The following is a 21,851-nucleotide window of genomic DNA, read 5'->3' as shown; positions in this document are numbered from 1 at the left end:
GGCACCGGGCACGGCACCAAGCACGGCACCGAGCACGGGAGGCAGCGGGGGAGGAGCGGCGGGGCCGGGCCGGGCGCGCACGGCGCCTCATCAGCCCGCGCCGGCAGGGGCGGGGCCCGCGGCCGCGGCGGGAGGGCCGGGAAGGGGCCGGGGCGGGGCCGCGATGGGGCCGCAGCGCTGCCCGAGCCGGGGTCCTCCCACCTCACGGGGGACCAGGACTCCTGCGAGGGGCCGGATTTGGGAGCTTTGCCCTCTGTGGCATGCTCTCTCTAGGCGGTCGTACTTCTGTCCGGGGTTTATCACAGACTTAGGCAGCCCTGGTCTGCATACTGCATACTTAATTTGCGTATTGAAGATTAAAATGTAAATTATTTAGGAAAAATAAAACTTTATTGCAAAGGCACGTTATTTTCTACGAGAAAGCACTAACAGTTTCAGGGTGAAACGCCAAAAAGAAATCAAGCTAAACAAAGCAAAACCCCCCGAAAACAGTGAGAATGACTGTTTATATTCTGCCAGGAAAATTCACAACAGAACATGGGGTCATCGCTGTAACATCAGAAATAGATTTATGCTCAGCAAAAGTACTGCATGGACAAGAACTGGTTGGAGTTTGCTGAGTTACTGCACTGTCAGTCTAAAGAGCACTGAACATGCCCTGGACTTAAATTTCAGGTGATCAGACATTTTTTGTTTCTCTCCCTGTCCCTGCATAGATTTTAAGTAATTAATTTTAATATGTGAGAATAAGACACCTTATGACAACATGTACAACAATGTTTGCTTTTCCATCCATCTTTAACTGGAGTGACACTGTTAGACCATCATGTGGGAGTTGGGCCTGTTCTCTAGGAGTCCATTGCCCTTCTCACCTCACAGCTTTTTCCATGAAGTGGAACAGAGACAAATAACTTGTTTTATTAAGGACAGCAGTACTCAGAAAAAATGACTGAGGAAAACTGCATCCAATTTGATTTATCTTGTAAAAATGCATTTTTTTAAAATCAAACCATAATAATTTTTGAAGAATCAAAGCAGTAATTGATTTTTAGTTTCATTTATTTTGGCAAAGCTCTTGGATACAATGAACAGTTTTTTAGTTCTTTGAACTCCATAGCTTCTCTACATTTATGTTGCTTCTATATATTATTCTGCACATACAAATTAAGTGGGTGTTTTTGGGATATATGAAGTTGTCTTTAATTTTGTGGAAAGATAGGATTGGACCCATAATGTCTTCAAAGTTCTGGGCAAATATTACTCATAAATCTTCTCATCTGGGATTTCTGATCTTCCAAACTAAGAAGTGCCCCCAGAGAAATAATAATTTCCACGTGTTGAGCATGCATATGGTCAGATACACTATGTGAAACATAATAAAAATGTGTAAATAAGGTCGTAAAGTGTAAATAAACTACATATATCAGGTTGCACGTTTTTGAAATTAGTTCATGAGGTACAAGGGAAAGCTGAAAAGGTCTAAGTGATAAACTTAACTATTGTTAACCCCAGGGTGGGCTTTGTAATTGTACTTTCGAAATATATATGACTGCATTTAACTTTTTGTTCTCCAGACAAAATTTCCCAGGGCAAACATTCCATGTATTGACCTATCAGTGTATCTTAGCAGTGCTTAAACAGGGACATCCTAGGAAATACTATCCCTGGGAAGCTGCTCCGGTTCAGGGTCATTATTTGCTTTTTCATCCTCTTCTGCCATTCCCTTCCTGCAATCCCTGCTGCTGTTACAGAATCTGGGGATGCTGTGGGTTGGGAGGTTCCAAGCCCCACAAAATGTCACTGCTCCCAGTCTGGGGTCTTGTGTGCTCCTGCCTGCTGCTGGGGGATACTGGGATGCTTCCTGCTGGGAATGGATCAGGGAATCTGAAAAGGTCTGAAAGAGACCCTAAAGCCCATCTAGACCCTGAGGTTTGAGGTCTGCAGGAAGACCATTGCAACAGCAAAAGAAGATGAGAACCATTCCCTGCAACAGGGAAATGAGACAGTTTGTGGAAGATAGAGAACAACATGCAAACCAACAAAGCTGAAGAAGAAACAAGAAAAGTAATCAAAGCAGCAGATACAGAAGAAACTGGAGACAGAGCAATTCTATTACTCAGTACAATGTGTTTATTTGATAGTCTAATAAAACATGTATTGTATTTAAACACTTAGATAACTGTTAGTCCTAAGAGAAATATGAAAATATGTTATAAAGTCAAATTATCTAACTATGTTTTTTTAGAAATGCTCAACTTTGTAATAAAAAAGAAAAGGGGAATTGTGGGAAGAGACAGAGATAGAGCTAAAGGCAATCTTGCCTCCCATATCTTGCAGCTGTGTTAATTACCAAAGAGTGGGAACAGCCTTGCCCTCACAGCTATGGGTGTGATAAAAGAGTGAATTAGGTGGTGGAGAGTCAGGTAGAGTCTGCTGGCCGTGCTGTGAGGAGGAAGGGACAGGAGGCTGTGCTAGGGATGGGAAGCAGTGAGCTGGGACTGCAGAAGGAAGAGAGCAGGAGAGAAAGAGCCAGAGCTGTGTGGAGCTGCCCATGGGAGGCTATGTAGAAAAGGTATGAAGGAGTTCTAGATAACACGGTGCTGATGGCTGAAGCATTCTCAAGTTTTGCCAAAGCACTCTGAGCGTCATGGCTGTCTCTACAATGACACATGGTGATGCCAAACATGATTTGCAATTGGGCTGCAGGGTGAGATGCAGCAGAGGTGGAGCCCAGCAAAGCTGAGAGCAGCAGGTGAAGCTGCCAGTCCAGACTTGATTTTGACACCTGCAGTACAGGTGAGCTGCTGGGAACATAAGGATGGGGACTCAAGTATCAGGAGAATAAAAGATTATTCAGCTAAATAATGCAGTAATTAGTGTTAAACAAAATATAATTGAGAAAGTTACCAGCTATGAAGGAGAAACAAGGGATTTTGAATGCTTGTAAGTTGTACAGTTAATAAACAGTTTGGAGACCATGACAGTCTATAGAACTACCATATGAATATCTCTCTGAAAGCTCTGCCCTTGTACAAAGTTCAGAAAAAGTATTTGCAGAGGAAAGAGGGAAGAATAAATCCAGGAATAAATGAGGGTGTTATGCTAGCTGCTGGAATTTCTCCTCAGTGACCATGGTCTTTGGATGGGGCCACCAAGGCTCTGCAGATGCCACTCTGTGGTGTCCAAGTTCTTTGCTATTATCCCTGGTTGTGGCAAGGAATTGCTGCTCCTTCCCTGCCTCTCTGGAAGTTAATGAGCATTAAATGAGACTGGCCTCACGTTGATAATGAGCTCTGCCTGCAGAGGACTCACTCCAGTCCCCAAGGTCTGCTTGTGTCACATTCACAAAATCAGGAATTCGGACAGGAAAGTGTTTTCTAAGAGCTCCTCTGGAGCTACAGGCAGGGGTGGATGAGGTGGAACATTCTCTGTCTGGGCTGTGCTGGATGGAAACTTTGGAAGGGCAGGCTGAAGCCTGGTGGGTTGATTTCCAGTGCCAGAAGGGTTCTTAGGATTTCTCTGGAAGTGAAGCTTCTTGTTAGGAATCCTTCATCGGCTGCTGCCCCTTTTGCCCCCAGGGACATACCAGGGTTAGACAACCTTTGCAGCTGAAAGTTTAATTCAGCCTTACATCTGTTTCATTAAGTTTAGTTCATGCATGGTGAGACTTCTGTTCACTCTGAACTGAAAATACTATTTTCTCACAGGTCACAGCACAGTCATTGGGTGATAATGTTATTTGGTCATTCAACTTGTCCAGCTACAGTATCCCCAATGATGATTCATAGGTCTGCTGTAAGAGAAATCTTCTCTTGGACCTTTACCACAGAGTATGCTCTATGGTTGAATTGATTCAAGAAACTACAATGCTAGTCAGCCCAGTTATCCCCTTTTAACTTCATGTATACAGTGCATTCATTCTGCAGGTTCTTTCAGAGATACTGTGACCTACCGAGGAATCCACTCCAACAAATCTTTAATCTTCTCCTACCTAAATAGTCCCATGATTCTTATTCAATAATATTTTTGGAAGGAGTGGAAATGTGGGGGGCATCAGGCAGTTCATTATCAGTATGAAAATGTGTTGCAATACATGCATAGTAATACTACTGAAAAGCATTTTTAAAGCAATCACTCAATATGGGGGATGTAAGAATCTGCTTCCTTCTTACCTCCTGCAGAGAATTATATTTAGTAAAAGCTAAGTTACATGCCACAATTCAAATCTTTCTGTACAGTAACTACATCTAAATTATACATGTTCATAGAACAATTACAAATAAAAAGTATTACATTTTCTACTTGTGTAATTATGCTGTGCTTCAACTTTTTTTATCTCAAAGCCGCTCAGAATTTTCTGTGGTGGTACCACAGAGGGCCCTGTGGGCAGTTTTCAGGGCAGTACTGTGTTATTACCATCTAAGACACCATTGTAGATGGGGTTTGTTTGCTGCCTATCCAAGTACTGGCTATTGCACCATCTTTCTGGAGTTGTGGCCCAGGGTACAGTCTGAGTGAAAGCACCAGTAAATTTAGAAGAACAGTGAAGTAAGAGGATGGTATAAAATAGGAACTTTTTCAGCTTTGAGTCTCCTTTATGCTAAAATTGTAACAGTTTTCTAGGCTAATCATAATTTTCCACATATCTCTTAATTTTTTAAAAATAATTTAAGTGCTCCTAAAAAAAAAGTGGCTCATGGTGTCTTGAAGAAAACAGGTCAGTAGGGCCTATTGCAGAGGCACCCTCACAAATTTCTGCTTCACTCATAATCCTGCTAACCTTGCAGAGCCAAACCCAGAGATGGTAGAGGCCACTGTATCCATTATTAATGGTATATTCCATATTCTTTTCTCAAAAATATTCACTCCTTGTAACCTGTGAACTGGTCGAATCCATGTCAAAATGATGGTACTTCCTAAGAAAGTAACTTTTCCACCCATTTAGCCAGTTCTATTAATTTCAATATTGTTTCATCATACATCACTTTTACTTGATTTCAGATAGAGTTAACAATTAACACAGTTATGAAGAAAATTAATCTGTCAGATTAATATTTTCCAGGTTATCTAAAAGCACTTCTACCCTTAATGTGTTTACTTCCAGAAGCTGCAATGAGACATTCATCTAGCAGCTAATATTTTTTTTCATAGACTAACAGTATCCCATATACTTTACATTTATCACTTCTTTCTCTTGTGGTATTGGATAATTTCTGTTTTAAAAACATTTTTCACACTTAGCCTTTGCTGCCCCTTAACTTTAGCCTCACAGATGATCTTTTCTTTTTCAATACTGTCCAACATCATCAAACATACATGTCCCTCTCAATATGCTCTAGATAATTCTGCAAAAGTAAATGCCAAACTTGCGTTCTTTCTGATTTGAAATAAAGTTATAGTTTCAAAGATTTGTGATAAACATGTTGTCTTTTTAAATAAAGAAGACATTTGGTTTGATTAAATATTTTACCTTAAATATTTTCCTGAAGTACAAATGTTCTAAAAACTGAGAAACAGCATATATTCACTGCAGATACCAGTCTCTTTGAGAATGATATTTACAGCTTTTTAAAAATTATTTCTTCACAGACATGTTAGATGCTGGTAGTATAGAATGACATCTTTACTCAGGTTTATATGTAAATCATCTATTCAAAACAAAGGCTGAAGAAGCTGTTCCTGTCAAAACAGTTCACTTGACCAATATAGTTTTGGGTAGATTTGTTAGTACATGATATCTTCTGCTGTAACATTCACTTCTTCTGTTTTAGTCTTAATTTTAGGGAAATGAATCTCACTAATGGCTATTAGCAGCAAATTCACTGCATGTGCTGTGGCACTTGCCACACAAATCCAAAAACAGTCTTCAAAGCATTCTTCTAAGATAATGAACCGAAAGACATTTTCCCGAAAATTGGCAATTCTTTCTGTGAGGTGATGAAGTTTCACAGCAGCCATGAAGCTGGTGACTGCAAGTACTACAAATCCACCTGCAACAAAATGAAAATAAGTATTCACCATTATTAAATCAAAATACGACATGTCTTGATCATGCGTCAAAAGACTTACTGAATACAACAGTGAGCACTATACAGAGTAGGGACAGACAAAAGCATGGCTTAAATACCTTCAAAATGCTTAGGCTTTATTGTATGGGCAAACATACTTTTATCTGTGACAAAGGTTGGCATTCATAGCTCCTGTTAAATGTTGACTAGACACAATAAGCCAAGATGCCACCTGGAAGTTCTGCTTTAAAAGGTGTGAATTCTCCACCAACTTGATTGCATTCATAAGTATTTAAGTCAAAGAGGTATTTAGTAAGGCAGAAGAAGGAACTTGTATAATTTTCTATGAATGTGGCTAGAGAAAAACATTGGAAAATTACTTTACCTGCAAGGAAGTTCCAAAGGCATGCTCCTGCTGGACCGTTAATAGCCCGATAAGGAACTTTTATTGCGTTAAGAATGCAGAATCCAAAACTGACCAGAGAAAAGAAAATGGCCACACAGAGGAATATTATGATCATCACATGCAGACCTGTATTCAACTTTTTCACCATGTGTGGGAAAACTGTCAAGAAAAAATAAATTGTCTATTCAGTGTATAGGTTTTCTTGATGATGGTAAACATCATACTGTGCTGGTGCTTCAAATTCAACTTATATTTAAGGAAGACTGTTTTTTATGGAGATGTGGAATTCAGCTAGTTGCACACATCTCAGCTCCTGATGCTTTACTTTTCTGTGCGTCAGACAAACCAGGAATATTCTGCTACAGGAATAATCCTCTACACAGGATCCGTGAACAAGGATTCAGGCTTAAGTCCTGTTTATCTAGCGGTGTTAATGTCTTTATCTCTGCTGCTGTATTGTATGCTACATACTTTCCTGTCTTTTTCACCACTGTTCTCTGTACCAAACTCCTGGTTTTGAGCTTCTCATTCCTGTCTCATGCTTTTAATCTCATGCATTTGAGGTTTGATAGTCTCCATTTTCTTGTTCAGCCCCTTGCTGCCTAAAATAGTATCACTTTTTTTCTGTGTTTATTTTCTTATGTTATTCTTTTTTTCTAATCCTCTCTTTACTGCTGGCTCCAGCGAGATCTGCCCTGATTTCACACATCCTAATCCCAGAGGTTTGGCGTTTAAGATTCCCTTCTTGGTTTCTCATCTAGTGTTTATGGCCCCTTTATGCTTTCCTGGGCATCTGGCAGTGTTTTAGCTACAGATGTAGGAAGCTTGTAGAGTATTGCAGTCAGGTGGGCTTTAGGTGAAGCCATGTTTTGCTATAGGCACAAACTCTCCCTCAGCAGCCTGTCGCTCACTTGTCTTTAGAGAACAGTTATTTTCTTGGTTCTGTCTTCACAGACAGTTCCTTTGTTGGAGGGCCAGATTGGCCAGCAGCAGGACATGTACACCTGAGTTTTTGGTTTGTCCTGCAGCCCTCTAGTAACACAATCAGAAGAAACCTGAGTAGGGAATTGTAGGTGACATGTTGACTGATAGGAAAGAGAGAGGCTGATTGAGAGGAACCCTAAAACACAAGGTGATCAAGAAGAGACCTTCAGCTAGCATAGCACTGCTCACTAATGCATGTTTTGAAGAACTCTCTTCCTAATTTCTAAAAGGTTACTACAAAGAAGGCATACTGTGTTATAAACAAATAAATAAATTCCTACCTGTGCTGCATAACTGACAAAAAAAAACAACCCAAGTCTAAACAAGCCACCTGAAAAGTAGGCAGCAAGAGTTGGTAGATGTCACCATGAACTTCAGGCATATAATTTGGTCATGATATGACAGAATTATAGTAGATTCTGTAGAAAAAAATCATACTGTACAAATCTCATACAAAAATGATGTGATTCAACAGATCTACCCTTTCAGTAGCTCATTCTCAGTTGGGCCTGGTGCACAGAAGAGCTGCAGAAGACTCTGACAACAAGAAATGAGGGGAGTAAATGAGAATCAGAAGTATAGATGAGAAATGGGAATCCAAAAACTAGGTTGCTTTCTGACTGGAAAATAACTGGCAGTGTAACAACAAAGCAGATGGAATTAAGCCTCCTTACAAATGATCAGAGATTTTAGGGTAGTTGTAAGGATTATTTGGTCTCTTTTCTGAGTTTTGCAGCCAAGTCCCAATGACCTACCCAGTGAGTCCTAGTTCACAGAAATAAGAATCCATGAGAAGGATATTGCCATGGGGACTCCTGACACAATCCAGCAGTGTTTGCTATGCACAGGAGAAGTGCATGGCTTCCCCAGCTTGTTCTCAATTGTCAAAACAGAAGCATCTTATGCCAACTTAGGTGCCATAGGACCATCATAACAACCCCTTGGGTCTAATGTACGTGCTGCACTATGGCACAGTGCAGACTATACATGGGACACTTCCAGAAGCTGCAGCTGGAGGCCAGATGAGACATCTTGAGTACAAAAGAGCAGTGGACACCTATTATGGCAACTGAATCACGCTGTCACTGTCCCAGCTAAAAGAGCATCCCAGCCATAGGTCTACTCTAGTGAATGTTAACAGAGTGAAAGGGGATGTACCAACAGCAGTAAATTATTGCAATTTGGAATTCTGAAGTGACAAAGATACTGCAATACTGTACCATATGATGTGTTAGCTTTGTCTTGATCTATGGTGCCAGTGAAGTCCATTTATATTATCACATCCCCCATGAAAAGTCTCACAGTTCTTGCTAAGTTCAGAATGCTTGGAGATTAAGGGGGACATTCAAACAAAAAAAAGAAGCCAAACCCAGAACCCCCAGGCCTGCTCACTACTGTGCCAAAGTAACAGCTTTGTGTATTGTTGTTTGAAACCAGTATTGTGAAAATATCAAATTCAATAGAGTTATTAAAATACTTAAAAGGGAAAATCTCTGGAACACTTGTTGATGAAAATGCCTATTTATGCCTACTGCACTTAATGTTTTACAGTTCTAACAGAGAATTATTACTAGCTTCAGTGAGAGCTCTGTTTGTCTAAGGAGTGCCGGCTCACATCTTCCAACTGCATATTGATGTATTCCAGAGTGACTTTGGAACATAATGCCTTCCTCTCAGGTTGCACAGTAAAGAATCAGAAAGTTCATTAAATAGTCCAGAAAGTTGCACAGAGTTTTAAAGGAGATTGGCTATTTTTTTCTCATTCTCTCTGCCAGGATGGAGTGATAGAACTGGGACTGGATAAGCATGACTGCTATGTCCATGTCATGAAGTTGCAGTTGCAATCAGAACACAAGCAATAATTTGGTTACTGTAAAAGTGACCAGTCCAAATTCATCCAGTTTAACAACTGGTCATGCTGATCTAAGTTGAGGTTGCTCTGGTTCTTTTCTCCATTTTCTTTGAAGTCCCACAGACACACCTGCCTTCAGGTTTTTATAGAAGTCCTTGTGCAGTTGTGTAGTCAGACACAATTGTATGGGAAAACAAGTATTTATTTTTGTAGATTAAATTTTTGGCCAGTTTAACTTCTGAACTATCTCACCTCAACTACCAGAGCCATTGCAAGGGATGGGACAGGACAGCATTGCTGTGGGCCAGGGAGAGGGTGAGACTGCAACAGCTTCAGCTCACATTGCTTTAAATTTCAGTAAATCTGTACACTGAACTAGAAATCTTCAATGCAAATTGCTATTTTCACTACAAAACAGGATGAGTGAAATTTGGGAATCATCCAGCGTATAGCTCAGTGCTTTCAAGACCTCAAGAAAATCTTTTACGTTAAAAGGAATACATTTAGAAGAGTTTCTACATTTGTTAAGAGTTTAGCAAATCTTTGTCTCCCTGCTTAATAGAAAAGAAAGTAAGAATTTCTTCAACATGTTAATAACGTTAGCGATATGTGCTATGGTAGACATTTGCATTAGGACAGCCAGAGAAATACAGAAATGTGTCCAGCTAAATAAATCTCTGCTTTTTAAAAGGAAAAAACCTCAGAAGCGTTCAACAGAGAAGGCAAGGACAGAGGCAGAGAGATGGCAGAGCAAATCCTGGCATGGGAAAAGGTCAGTCAAGGGGAAAGTATGATTTACAGGGTCATCTCCAGATGACTTTCACCTCCTTCACAAGGTTGAAAGGAAACTCTGCATCTAGCCCTAGGGATTTTTCTCCCCAACTTGATTCCAGGATTACAGAATATAACTGTATGAAAAAGCATTCCTGAAATGATAAAAATTTTATATTCACACTCAAAATGTCAAACCATGAAGACTGCATATTTATTTAATAATAATAATTTACATTCTAAAGTTCTGTAAACAACAATAATAAAGTGCTAAACTTGAACTAGACATTAGATTAAAAATTCAACCAAAATTGTACTTACTTGTGAATTTGGAACGCCGCCCGCCCAGGCCACACTGGCGTATTTTGCCGCCCCGAAAGAGTCCGTAGTAAATGTCTCCAATGAACTTGACCAGCTCTGGATCTGTGGCATTGACCAAATCAGCCCCTGTTTTGCAAAGGATCTTTCCAGTCATCCATTTTGGAGTCCCCATTGCAACAACAATCAAGATAAAGGACACAAAGCTTATTAGAGAAGCCAAGGCAAATAATGTCTTTTTAAAGCAGCCAGGCATCCTAGTGCTTTCAAGGGATCATCCACAAGCCCTCTCTGCAGCAGTCAGACATATTTCCCATTTTTCATCATGCTCCACAATCCACAGCTGAATACCAGGCATTTCAAAATACTCCTGTCTGTATTTTGAAGGTCCCGCAATTAATTTGTATGGTTAAAAATCAAGGCAAAAATACATTTTGCTGCAACACCATCCTGAAATTGTTGCAAGTAACGGCTTCATTACATTGTAGTGCAGTGATGCTTTCTGCAGCAAGTAATCCTATCTCTGTGGCCTGTCTAATGTTTCCTCACGGGGTTAATTGTCCTGCTCAAATGACATCAAGTTTTTCACTGCAACTTCATGTGAAGAAAATTTGGAGAAGAATCCAGTTTCTTAGATTATTTTAAAAGATGGGTAAATATCTGTGTGCAAGGGACAAAGCATTAAACCAGCATAATTTGGATGAAGGATTGTGCTGTCGTCTGTCTCAGCCGTGCTGCGCTCCCCGGCGCTTGCTCCCACCCGGCCTCTAAATGTCACGGCTGGCAGAGTTATCCGAGGGGCAGAAATGATGGCTCTGGAGCCTCCTGGATCACCCTGGGGCGCACAAGCCCCTCGCACGGGGTGTCCGGCCCGCCCGCCGCAGCCCGGCCCTCCCATGAGGGGTAACCCGAGCGACAGGTGCGACCCGGGAGCGCTAAACAAAACCGGCCCTCATTGCCTGCGCGTCTACGATTACTGCCACCCGAGCCCGGGGGGGCCTTCACAACCACTAATTAATTAACTAACTAGCAGCAGGACTCCTGGGGACTAGTAACGCGGCCCTTGCGGTGGCTCAGGCGGGGCATTGGGACTTCTCCTCCCCCGCCCCGCCCCGCCCCGCCCCTCGCCCGCCCTCAGGGCCGGCCCAGCCTTGCCCAGCCTTGCCCCACCGCGCCGGGAGAGCAGCGCCGGAGCAGCGGGCATGGCGGCGGGCAAGGTGCTGGTGTACGGGGGCAGGGGGGCGCTGGGCTCCCAGTGCGTGCGGTACTTCAAGTCCAAGAACTGGGTAAGCGCCGGGCCGGGCGGTGGCGGGGCGGGGAGCCCCGCGGGGGAGCGGCCGTGCCCCGCCGGGCCGGGGCTCCGGGGAGCGGGCCGCTAACGCGCCCTTCCTCCCGCCGGGGCAGTGGGTGGCCAGCATCGACCTGGCCGAGAACGCGGACGCCAGCGCCAACGTGGTGGTGAGAGCGACCGACTCCTTCCCCGAGCAGGCCGAGCAGGTGGGTCGGCGGCGGGCGCGGGGCGGCCGATGCCGGGTGAGGCGGCGCAGCGGCCAACCTTCCCCGGGGGTGCGCATCCCTCAGGCCGAGCGATGGACAGAGCCTTCCCCGGGGGTGCGCATCCCTCAGGCCGAGCGATGGACAGAGCCTTCCCCGGGGGTGCGCATCCCTCAGGCCGAGCGATGGACAGAGCCTCCCCCGGGGTGCGCATCCCTCAGGCCGAGCGATGGACAGAGCCTCCCCCGGGGTGCCCGTCCCTCGGGCCGAGCGATGCCCGGAGCCTCCCCGCGGGTTTGTGCGTCTCTCTGGCTGCCGCCGCGGGGGGCGAGGCGCTGCAGGGACGGCTCTGTGCAGAAGCAGGAGCGCAGTCGGTGGCGGTCGTGCGGCCGCATGGCGAATCTCAAGGTCCTTCAGCTTCTGTTCGTCGCTTCTTTTTAATTTGTTGTAATTCCTTTTAAGTGCATACGCAGGGCTTGGTCCGGGATATTGGAGGCTCAGAACACAGAGTAGTTTTGGGTTTTTTTTTTTTTTTTTTTTTTTTTTTTTTTTTTTTTTGTCTTGACTTTTAAAAGTCACAGACTGAACCAGGTGAGTTGAAATGAAGATGGGTAAGGAGATCTTAAAATGCAACACTGCTTTCAAATGCCCTAACTTATAAAGGTGTTGTGGGTAAGTAGATGGCACGCTCAAAACATATGAGCCTAAGCCCCAAGGGATCCCTAGGGGAATGCACTGGTTTCCACAAAGGTGAATGTTGGAGAATCTTAGCCAGCCTAAAAAAAAAATTTGCTTTATTCTCAATAGATAGGATTCATTTTATACATTTTAAGTTTTGAACTAGTTTCTGTTACTGATATACTGTATATTTAGCCAATATGGGTCTTTTATATCTACACAACTCTTAAAGCTTTAGAACAATAACATAGAATGTTTAAAATAAATTTTTCAGTATAGTTTTGCAAAAGCTATTGATTCTTATTCACTTGTTGAGAGATGGATTGTTTGCTGTTTACTTTTACAGAGAAAATTCGTAGCCAAAAAATTTATTACCAGCTGAAAGGTCTTATATTTGAAAGAGAACAAATCATAAATATTTGAAAGTATATAAGCTGAAATTTAGTGGCCAGACTCAAACTGATGGTTGTAGTTTAGACAGAAGCAATAAGGAGGCTAATCTTTAGTTGTTTTTCTTGCACTGTCATCAAAAGTGATGCCAGTAGTCCTGGTCAGACCTGGAGTTTCATTTCTCGTCTTAAACAGCACTATACTCGGAAGAGAACTTGTCAAAAGCAAGTAAATAATAATTTTTGCTGACAATAGAGGTAAGGGTCAGGTATTTCAGCCCTGATGATCATTTATTTCCGATGACAGCACACACTCTGTGGCTTTCATTTGTCTGACTTTCATCTATAGTTACTTCTTAACACAGTTTTGAGTTTGTGAATCGTAAATATTAACTTTCTACAGCTGTTTAAATTGCGTTGTGTCCTTTGTTACTCAAATACATAAATAGGAGCTTTAAGACATTTGTGGTGTTTACCTCTTTACCTTATCAGTCCAGTGTTTTCAGTATGTTCTTGTTCTGTGTGTTGAAGGTGACAGCAGAAGTTGGAAAACTTCTTGGTGAAGAAAAGGTGGATGCAATCTTGTGTGTAGCGGGAGGATGGGCTGGAGGCAGCGCCAAAGCCAAGTGTAAGCCTTTGGTACACACATGCTGGTGAAAACGTGGATGATACCTGAGAGAAGTCTTTAAAAACCTTTCTTCCTGAGTCCAGAAGAGGACAAAAGCATAGAAGTACAAAATAGCTTAGTCACAGTGTTTCTTTGGTGCTTCTCTGAAGTTTTGCTTTTTGTTAAATTTGCACAGCACTTAGTTTCTTCAGTAGTTTGTTGATGCACTAATTTTTATCAAAAAGTTTTGGTGTGCTTTCTGAAGGAGCTCAGTATTGTTATCTATGAGGTGACTTTTGCTGAGATTACCTGAGTCAGGCAAGTTACAAAAGACACATTGATGTTGTTTCCTAAGTCATTGCTTTATGCATAAAACCTCAGTTGCTTCCTGCACTTCTGAGCTGTTACTGTGCAATATGATATTGGAAGACACTGCCTAATCATGCTACAGAAAAAACCCTTCAGATTAAAAAAAAGGCTTTTAAACATGTAATATTCATAATGAAATTTATACTTTTTCCACTTCTGTATAGATTCAAGAAGAAAAATAGCCTTCTTTTCTATCTGGAGTAAATGTGGTAAAATGTGTCCTGTTCTTCCCCCTTCTGGTTCGGATGTTACAGGCCCAAAGAGAAAGAAGAAACAAAAGACATAAATGAATATTTTACAATGGGGAGGTAGAAAATGGTAGAATGTTTTCATAGTGCTGTTGCACTCTGTATAACAGTGAGGAAATCAGAGTTAAAAGTCTTCCTTTGGCTAATTTCACTAATTCTCTTCCTAATCAGCTTTATACAAAAACTGTGATCTGATGTGGAAGCAGAGTGTTTGGACATCGACTATTTCCAGCCACCTTGCCACAAAACATCTGAAAGAAGGCGGCCTCTTGACTCTGACAGGAGCTCAAGCTGCTTTATCTGGAACCCCAGGTAAAAGGCTGTGCATGACAGCTGCAGGGACACCAGCAGTTAGAGACAGTTATTTATCTGAGCACATTCTTGTTTGTGAAGCAATAACTTTACACCCTGGGTTCTTGACACCTAGCACAAATGGGACCCTGCTGCTCAAAGGTGTCAGGAAAGTGTGGTTTTACAGGTAGCAATATTGAATCTCCCGAAGCTCTAGTGCAAGCATGTAGAATCAGTATTTAAATAGTATTTGGCATGCATTGGTGAAATGTACTTGGCTAGTATATGATACAGAAAAAAGTTTGGAAGATAGTGAAGACTAGAGACACACAGCAATGTAAGTACAATGCTTAGACAAAGTTAAATTTCCTATTTGTGTTCTGAAAGACAGAGTCCTTAATTGATCAGTCATTCTGTTGGTGATGACTCAGCTGATTCTGATAACCATGCTTGTCCTGTTCATGTTCTGATTCCAGTCTTTGCTTCAGACATAGATAAGCTTGTTGACTGTTGGCTTTGTCCTTAGCTAACTATTTAATAAGAACTTTATTGGATTTTTAATCTTGCTCCTCAAACATGTTGGTTTGCATGGAGGAAGAAATCTGGGAGCAATTTATAATTAAAAAAAAAAAGGTACTGACACACAAGCCCACAGGCAGCAAGAGGAAAGTTTGAGACAAATACTCCTATTTCCCAAGCTTTTATTAGTGTCATTTCAACAATATTTTTAAGACACAGATACTAAAACATATACACTTTATGAATATTCTCAAAAGCTTTGCCTAAAACTGTTTGGGCAAAAGTATTCTATATATTTTCTAGTTAATGATTAATGTTTTATATTTATAGCAGCATCTGTTGTAGTCAAAGATAAAAGGTTTATTTTTGAGAATAAGCGGACAAATAATTTACAGTCAACTGCTGACTGACTATACACAAATGAAAAAATGAAAATCATGAATTCTGGCAAACTCTTGTGGTTTTTCTTTGGGTGGTCATGGGAGGAAGGGACCACAACACAGGAATCAGAGTGATGAGCCTTCTGTCACTTTAGTTTTGAACTAGCTGGTTTCAGCTAGTCTGGAATTTTCTGAAAGTCACAGCAGTGCTTTGGGCAAACACATGCAACTTATTAACATCAGGAAGAATTGGGAAAGAGTTGTTACTCAACTTTTGTAAATATGCCTTATTAGCCTTGTTACAACCAGCTGTTCTGTAAGAAATAATCTTTTTCTTGTTTGCTGTTTATGAGATTTTTCTTTTCCTATGAGAAGCTCTTGCCTCCCATAAAGCAAACTGAAGAACACTGAAAATTATATTAACAGTGACAGAAGCAGTGTGAATGTGATGTCTGAGAAATGCATCAAGCATGAAAAGGTTTCTGAGAAGATTTAGAATGTTTGGTTTAGGCAAGACCAGAGAAGAATATGAGACACGTGTGAATATGTTTATCATAACAATAAAATAAATTAGCTAGTGTTGTCGGTGATCCCTCCTAATAAAAGTGGATGTTATATAATATGTCTAATTACATTGTAGAAGTATTTTTATTATATTCAAAATACTTTTTAGGAACATTGGAAAGGGGCTGAATAGCTGTATAGAGGGGTAGGAGAAAAGATATTCAGTTGTAGTAGACAAAATATATTCATGATTTCTTAGGTACTTTGTCTATGTGTCTGAACTTCTTGACAGATACATGCCTTGAGACATCTGAGACCTCTAGCACCCTGATTGTCTAGATCTTGTTCCTGAGCAGTGTGCCTTATGCTCTGTTTTCTGCTGCTCTTACACTGCTAAATAATGGCTGCCTAGAAAGCAACAGTTTTTAGGAAGAAGCTTGCTTTCCCTGCATGTTATTTATTAATTTCCTACCATGAGAGTTGGGTTCTTTTGTAGCTTTCTCCTCAGGTCTTGTCAAACCCAGGATGCTGACCAAGTGAATTCCGGATTGGAGAGAGAAGTGAAGTGTATCTGTTTGTGTCCAAATTCACAAATACCTTAGTTATATGATGAAAATTAACAGAGGAGTGTCTTAATAAAGTCTATGAGCATCTTACTCTGTTAAATTTGTAAACTTAGCCCTGTAGGTCACATCCTTCAGGGTGCACTTGGATACATTAACTAAACATGCTTGACTTGGTAAGCTGCTTATTTCTGTAGTACTAAGTTAACTGAGTTCTGTGATAGTTTCTGGACATCTACTAAAGCCTTTTTATTAATAGTATAATTTTTCTTTCAATATGTATGCTTTACAATACTTTTAATATGTATGCTTTAAAAGTCTGACTCTTTTCTGGCTATGGTAAGTGGTCTTAATATTCAAACACTCTTTAGTTTCTGTCATGTTACTGCTGATAATGATGGCTGTTCTGATTGTGCTCTAAATTGCCTGTTTTTAATTTGTAGGGATGATAGCCTATGGCATGGCCAAAGGAGCAGTGCATCAGCTTTGTCAGAGTTTGGCTGGTGCCAGCAGTGGGCTGCCATCTGGTTCTGCTGCAGTTGCCATTTTACCGTAAGTGGTTGCTTAGTTGTCTCTGCCTGTTTTATTTAATTACTGCTGTAACCTAGAGCCACACAGATGTGTTTGCAGAGTCCTGTTGACAGCACACAAACAGCCTCTCAGACCTACTCACAGAGAAAGGCTGCATCTTGGCTGGATGCACAAAAATGATAACGTTCTTTCCTTTGCCTTTGCAAAACAGTAGTGGATATTAGCATTAAAATTTGATTTACTTTTAATCAGTTTAACTGTAGCCATGCATTAGTGTATGATTTCTTTATTTCATTATGGAAAGAACTGTAAAAATGAGATGAACTGTTCAGTGAAGTTTTAGACCTAGCTCTGGGATAATAATAAGGCAAAGGATTACTTGACAGGTTTTCACTTGATCAAAGATGCTTTTTTATAAGGTGCACCATACCTATGCTTGATTGGTAAAATTTGGTTACTTTGAGAACCTGTAAACCAAAAAAGTTTAGCTTGCTTTCATTTTTGTCAGGAAAGCTAGTAGAAAGTGGATGGCCTAATAAGTCTTCACTATGTTTATTTTAATCAATTTTCTTGCAAAAATTAGAGTATTTTTCTTGACAGGTCAGTATCTAGTTCAGGACCCAAAACGAAAGACTAAAGAGTTCTGTACAGAGATTTGGTACACTACCTGAATTCTCTGTTTTGGTATCTTCACACACACTCTTAATACACTTCTTCTGCTCAGACAGAAATGGCATTAAATTTGTTTGGATAGTTGTCACCACCTTCTAGAGACCTTTACCTGCAGGCAGATGCCAAGATCATGGGGTTCTTGTGCATGCTGCTGTTGTGCAGTTCTCATGCAAAACTGTTCTTAAGTGAATTTTTGAGAGGGTAAATGTACCTTGGATTGTCAACAGCACTTCAGTGAGGGAGTTCTGGAAAGTTACCCCTTTCATGTCATTGTATGTAGTGTAAATATCTATTGTCAAAATCAAAACTTCCTATATTCATGCACTTAGTCTCTCAAAATGTGGATGTAGTGCATGTGTGCTGTGCAGTATATGTGAACAAGCTTATTGCTCCATTCCCCATCTTCATGAGAGAGGTGGGAAGGGAGCTGCAAGCTGAGTAATGGCTCCAATGGGCAGTTCCTCAGCTAGCCAGGGAGCTGGGGGGTCTTAGTTGGAGCTTTGCATGTACATTGAAACTAATGACTATATATTGTTAACACACGGGGGGAGATGCAAGGGAAATCCATACCACGTGGTGTAAAAGTCAAGCACATATTACAGCAGTGAATTGAAGCAGGTGGTGCTCATCAGAAACATGATAAAAGGTTTGCTTATCTTTTTTAATCACAGAGTTACCTTAGATACACCAACAAACAGGAAATCAATGCCTGATGCAGATTTCAGCTCCTGGACACCCTTAGAATTCATTGCAGAGTGAGTATCTGTGGGATAACTAAATGTTCCTCACTGTCCCTCTTGCTGCTGCATCTCAGTGCCTGTTCTTTTTAAAATAGCTGTCTGGGATTTGCATGGATTTTTTTCCTCCATCATCTTATTGTGCATCTTTCTAAATCACATTGGATTTAATTACACAGGCTTCCTAACTGGAGAAAATTAACCTAACTCCATCATCTTCAGGTTCTCTACATGAGTTATTCCAGCAAGGAAGATAGCCTTAAGCAGCTGGAAGCTGGAGAATTTCCTAAAGCCCGTAGACAAATTAAATTGCAGACAGCAGGTGCAGGAGACACCTGGCTTAAAGATAAACTGCAAATAAGCATGTCACCTTGGGTGGGCTTCTTTTTCTTCTAAACACATTTTACTGCCCAGTTTATGGCATGTTAGTTCAGTTCTCTCAACTGGCAACATTTCTGCTCTCGTTCAGAAAAATTTAGTAAAGAATTTTTTTACGATCCACGAAAACTTGTCCTGAATGATACTGCAAAATGCTGGAACTTCAACTGTAGCTTATGCAGTGGCAGGCTGAGATTATCTGCCTTACTGTTCTCATTCCTGAGGGTTAGAGAAGGTGCAGTGTGAGTATTGCCTTCTACCATGTGATGTGGAGTAGCAGAATTTATGTTGAGGGTGAACTCAGATTTTTAAGTCTTTTAGAACTGACAGTGGAATTGAATTTACCTATTGCTAATTGTTCAGAGAGTAGTTTAGTTCTGACATCAGATTTCCTTTTTTGTAAATTTTTGTAAGGTAAATTCCAGAGATGGAAGTGATTTTAGTTGCATCTGTTTAGTTTAAGCCTCTACAGTTGTCTGATGAGGCTCTTTATAGCAGGCCCTATCAATTGAATTTAGCTGGCCTGAAAATGTTCAGAAAAAGATCATTAATTTATTGTGCTCCAGGGACAGCTCAACTAGATGTTGCGGTGTTGCAAATTAATTTCTTAGGTTTAAGTTTTAAGTAATTTATCCTTACAGGAGAATTTGGTTTATTGTTTTGTTTCTAATTCCCTAAAGTTTAACCCCAGTGCTCTGAAAACTGAAAATCTTACTGTGCAACATCAGCATTTGTTGGCACCATCTGCATCTTGGGAAGGATGCAGGAAATCCTTTCCCACATGACACTTGAATTTTGTGCCTTGGAAGCTCTTGTTGGATACTGGGATGTTCCAACATGGCAGTTGCTGTGTCTGCACTATTGGAGGGGCTGAAGGACATGTAAAATATAATTCACTTTCTCTAGTCTGTTTTGAGGAAGAAGATTATGTTATGTTTTGATACGGAGTCTCCCAGTCTGCTACCTAGAATGTGTTCATCCTAGCACTGTTTTGGATGTCTTAAGGCTTTTTTTTCTCCCACTGAGACCACAGTTAAATATCAAAACATTGATTTTGATCACAAAATTTCCTAATGGCCAGTTGTCAGAGTAATGGGTTTAGCAACTCTGTCCTAGCCATAAAACTGTATTTCTTTTATATATATGCTGTACAGACAATTAAAGTAGCTCCTCCTCCACCTTTTCTGTTTTTTTTTTTAAACTGGGGAAAAAATCTAGCCACTCTGACATTTTAAGCTCCTGGCCTTTTCCTTTGAGATATTTTGGAAATCCTGTGTGCTCTAAGGCCCCTTGGATTTCTCTGGGCCCTCTGTCCAGTTCTGAGGGTCTAAATCCAGTGATTACATCGTATCACATAGAACTCTCTAGAGAGAGAGCAGGAAAAGAAGGAAAAGTAATAGGCTTGTATTTTATTCATCCATTCTATACCTGATAGTAGTTGTAATTTTTTTGCTCCCCCTCACCCTGTTTTGTCTGTTTATTTTAAAACAGAACCTTTTATGACTGGATAACAGGAAAGGATCGACCAAGCTCTGGCAGTCTAATCCAGGTGATAACTACAGGTGGGAAGACTGAACTAGTTTCAGCAGCACATCTTTGATGTCAGTCACTTAAAGTGATGAAACTTCAGCAAAGGAGAAGCTGTGGAAAATTTGTCCACCAGTATAATTTGAATGGTCTTCTGTATCCAGCGTTCGTTGTTATTCCATGAATGGAACCAGATTTCAAGTAATATTTCTGTGCTGTCAGTTGTGAGGTATCAGCATTTGTTTACCAAATAATACCAACTTGTCTCTAAATTGAAGTTGCAGGCTTTAAAGTCTGTAGATGTCCTAATTCTGAGCATTATATGGCGACTTACCTGTTCTCGGTGAAATGAAAATTGTGCTTAACTACGTCATGTGATTGCATACATAATGGTTGGATTTTTTTCTCTGTCAGTAAGTGTTTCTGGCACCTTACTGTAAATTTTTGAGTATTCTTCTGTCTGAGAATATAACCCCACCTCTGCATATTATGTTGGCTGTAGCCATAGGGAGCTCTGCAGTCACATATCATGTCCTAGTTGTGTAACACTTTTCTTGTGAATGTTCCAGTTGAGTTAAAGAATCTGAATAGAGATAACTCACTTGAGAAGGAATTCCTAATTTGCCTTATAGTTCAGAAGCTGCTCTCAGGCCTACAGTTGTAGGATAAAACAGTCATTCTGTTAAATGAATAGTATGTCTTTCTCTTAGTCATGATGGTTCTTAACCTTTTCATAAAGCAAAGTGCCATAAAGTAGTAGAAAAAAGCATACATGCACTTGAAGATGGAACTTTTTGTGCTAAATAAAATACATATTGTTTTATGTACTGGGCTGTCTCTATTATGTAATCCCAATATCTTGATAACATTTTAATTGGTTTAATTGAACATATAGTTCAGTTGGGGTAAAGGACTTAATTTTTTTACTTATTTAATTTTGATCATGGTGCATAGAATACATTTTTGTGTGTGCCAAAGATCTACTAGCCATGCATAGAGGCAGGCCTTCAGATGAGGCAAATGTTTTCTTAAATCCAGCTGTGTTACATGGAAATACAGTTCAGATAGAGAGTGCAAGCATTACCTGTCTGAGCATAGACTTTCACAGAATCAGTACTGTCGGGTTTTTGAGCACATCTTAAAGGCAATTAAATATGCAAGTTGTGTGTATGTTGTCCCTTTGCACTTTTCTGTTTTTTATTAACTTCAGGGTTATGTTGGGGAAGGATTTACTGCCATGAGTTAGGAACCCTTTGCCCACTGGAAAAGCTCACCATGTGCCCATGTTAATTTTAATGTAGAATTATTGCCTGTTTTGGTATGACTGTCTCTTTATTTGTTTTGTTTTGCTGGATGCAAAGGTAGAGGGCAATTTTTCTGTCCTGTTGAACCAGTCCAGGACTATCAATTTGTAAATCTGATTTTGATTTAAGTGAAAAGCTTGCAATGATGCTGCTGCACCAGCAGTTTCTACAGGCTCAGAGTACAGACACAAACTGCAAGGGACTGGTAAGGAATGAAACTCTAGGGGGGCAGGAAAAGGGAGTAGTTCTCATACTACAAGTTAACATGATTTGAAGGCTTCCCATTACCAAGATAGCTAAAACAGTGAGTAGTGTTAACGA

General features: G+C 40.7%; 2 protein-coding genes across 2 annotated transcripts; one reads left to right on the top strand and one right to left on the bottom strand.

Moving 5' to 3' along the window:
* Positions 1-5,724: 5,724 nt before the first annotated feature.
* CLRN2 (clarin 2) lies at positions 5,725-10,595 on the bottom strand (the record flags this gene model as incomplete). The annotated part of the gene is made up of 3 exons (XM_083861063.1): positions 5,725-5,990; positions 6,394-6,573; positions 10,343-10,595. 3 exons carry the CDS (start codon positions 10,593-10,595, stop codon positions 5,725-5,727), a joined length of 699 nt encoding a protein of 232 aa, XP_083717189.1.
* A 910-nt stretch (positions 10,596-11,505) lies between these two features.
* Positions 11,506-21,051, top strand: QDPR (quinoid dihydropteridine reductase). Its single transcript, XM_083862516.1, has 7 exons — positions 11,506-11,625; positions 11,744-11,836; positions 13,432-13,528; positions 14,296-14,436; positions 16,825-16,933; positions 18,256-18,339; positions 20,191-21,051. The coding sequence occupies exons 1-7, from the start codon at positions 11,542-11,544 to the stop codon at positions 20,297-20,299; spliced, it is 717 nt and encodes a 238-aa protein (XP_083718642.1). The 5' UTR covers positions 11,506-11,541; the 3' UTR covers positions 20,300-21,051.
* The last annotated feature ends 800 nt before the right edge of the window (positions 21,052-21,851 follow it).

This window comes from Zosterops lateralis (genome assembly GCF_965231275.1).
Source record: "Zosterops lateralis genome assembly, chromosome: 5".
Taxonomy (NCBI): Eukaryota; Metazoa; Chordata; class Aves; order Passeriformes; family Zosteropidae; genus Zosterops; species Zosterops lateralis.
This window is presented reverse-complemented; position numbering and strand designations above follow the sequence as displayed.

Bases quoted from the DNA above. Each gene is read 5' to 3' on its own strand.
- QDPR (XM_083862516.1), top strand. From the start codon at position 11,542: ATGGCGGCGGGCAAGGTGCTGGTGTACGGGGGCAGGGGGGCGCTGGGC. The intron at 14,437-16,824 runs GTAAAAGGCTGT...TTTAATTTGTAG, and splicing joins TGCTTTATCTGGAACCCCAG to GGATGATAGCCTATGGCATG. The intron at 16,934-18,255 runs GTAAGTGGTTGC...TTTTAATCACAG, and splicing joins GCTGCAGTTGCCATTTTACC to AGTTACCTTAGATACACCAA.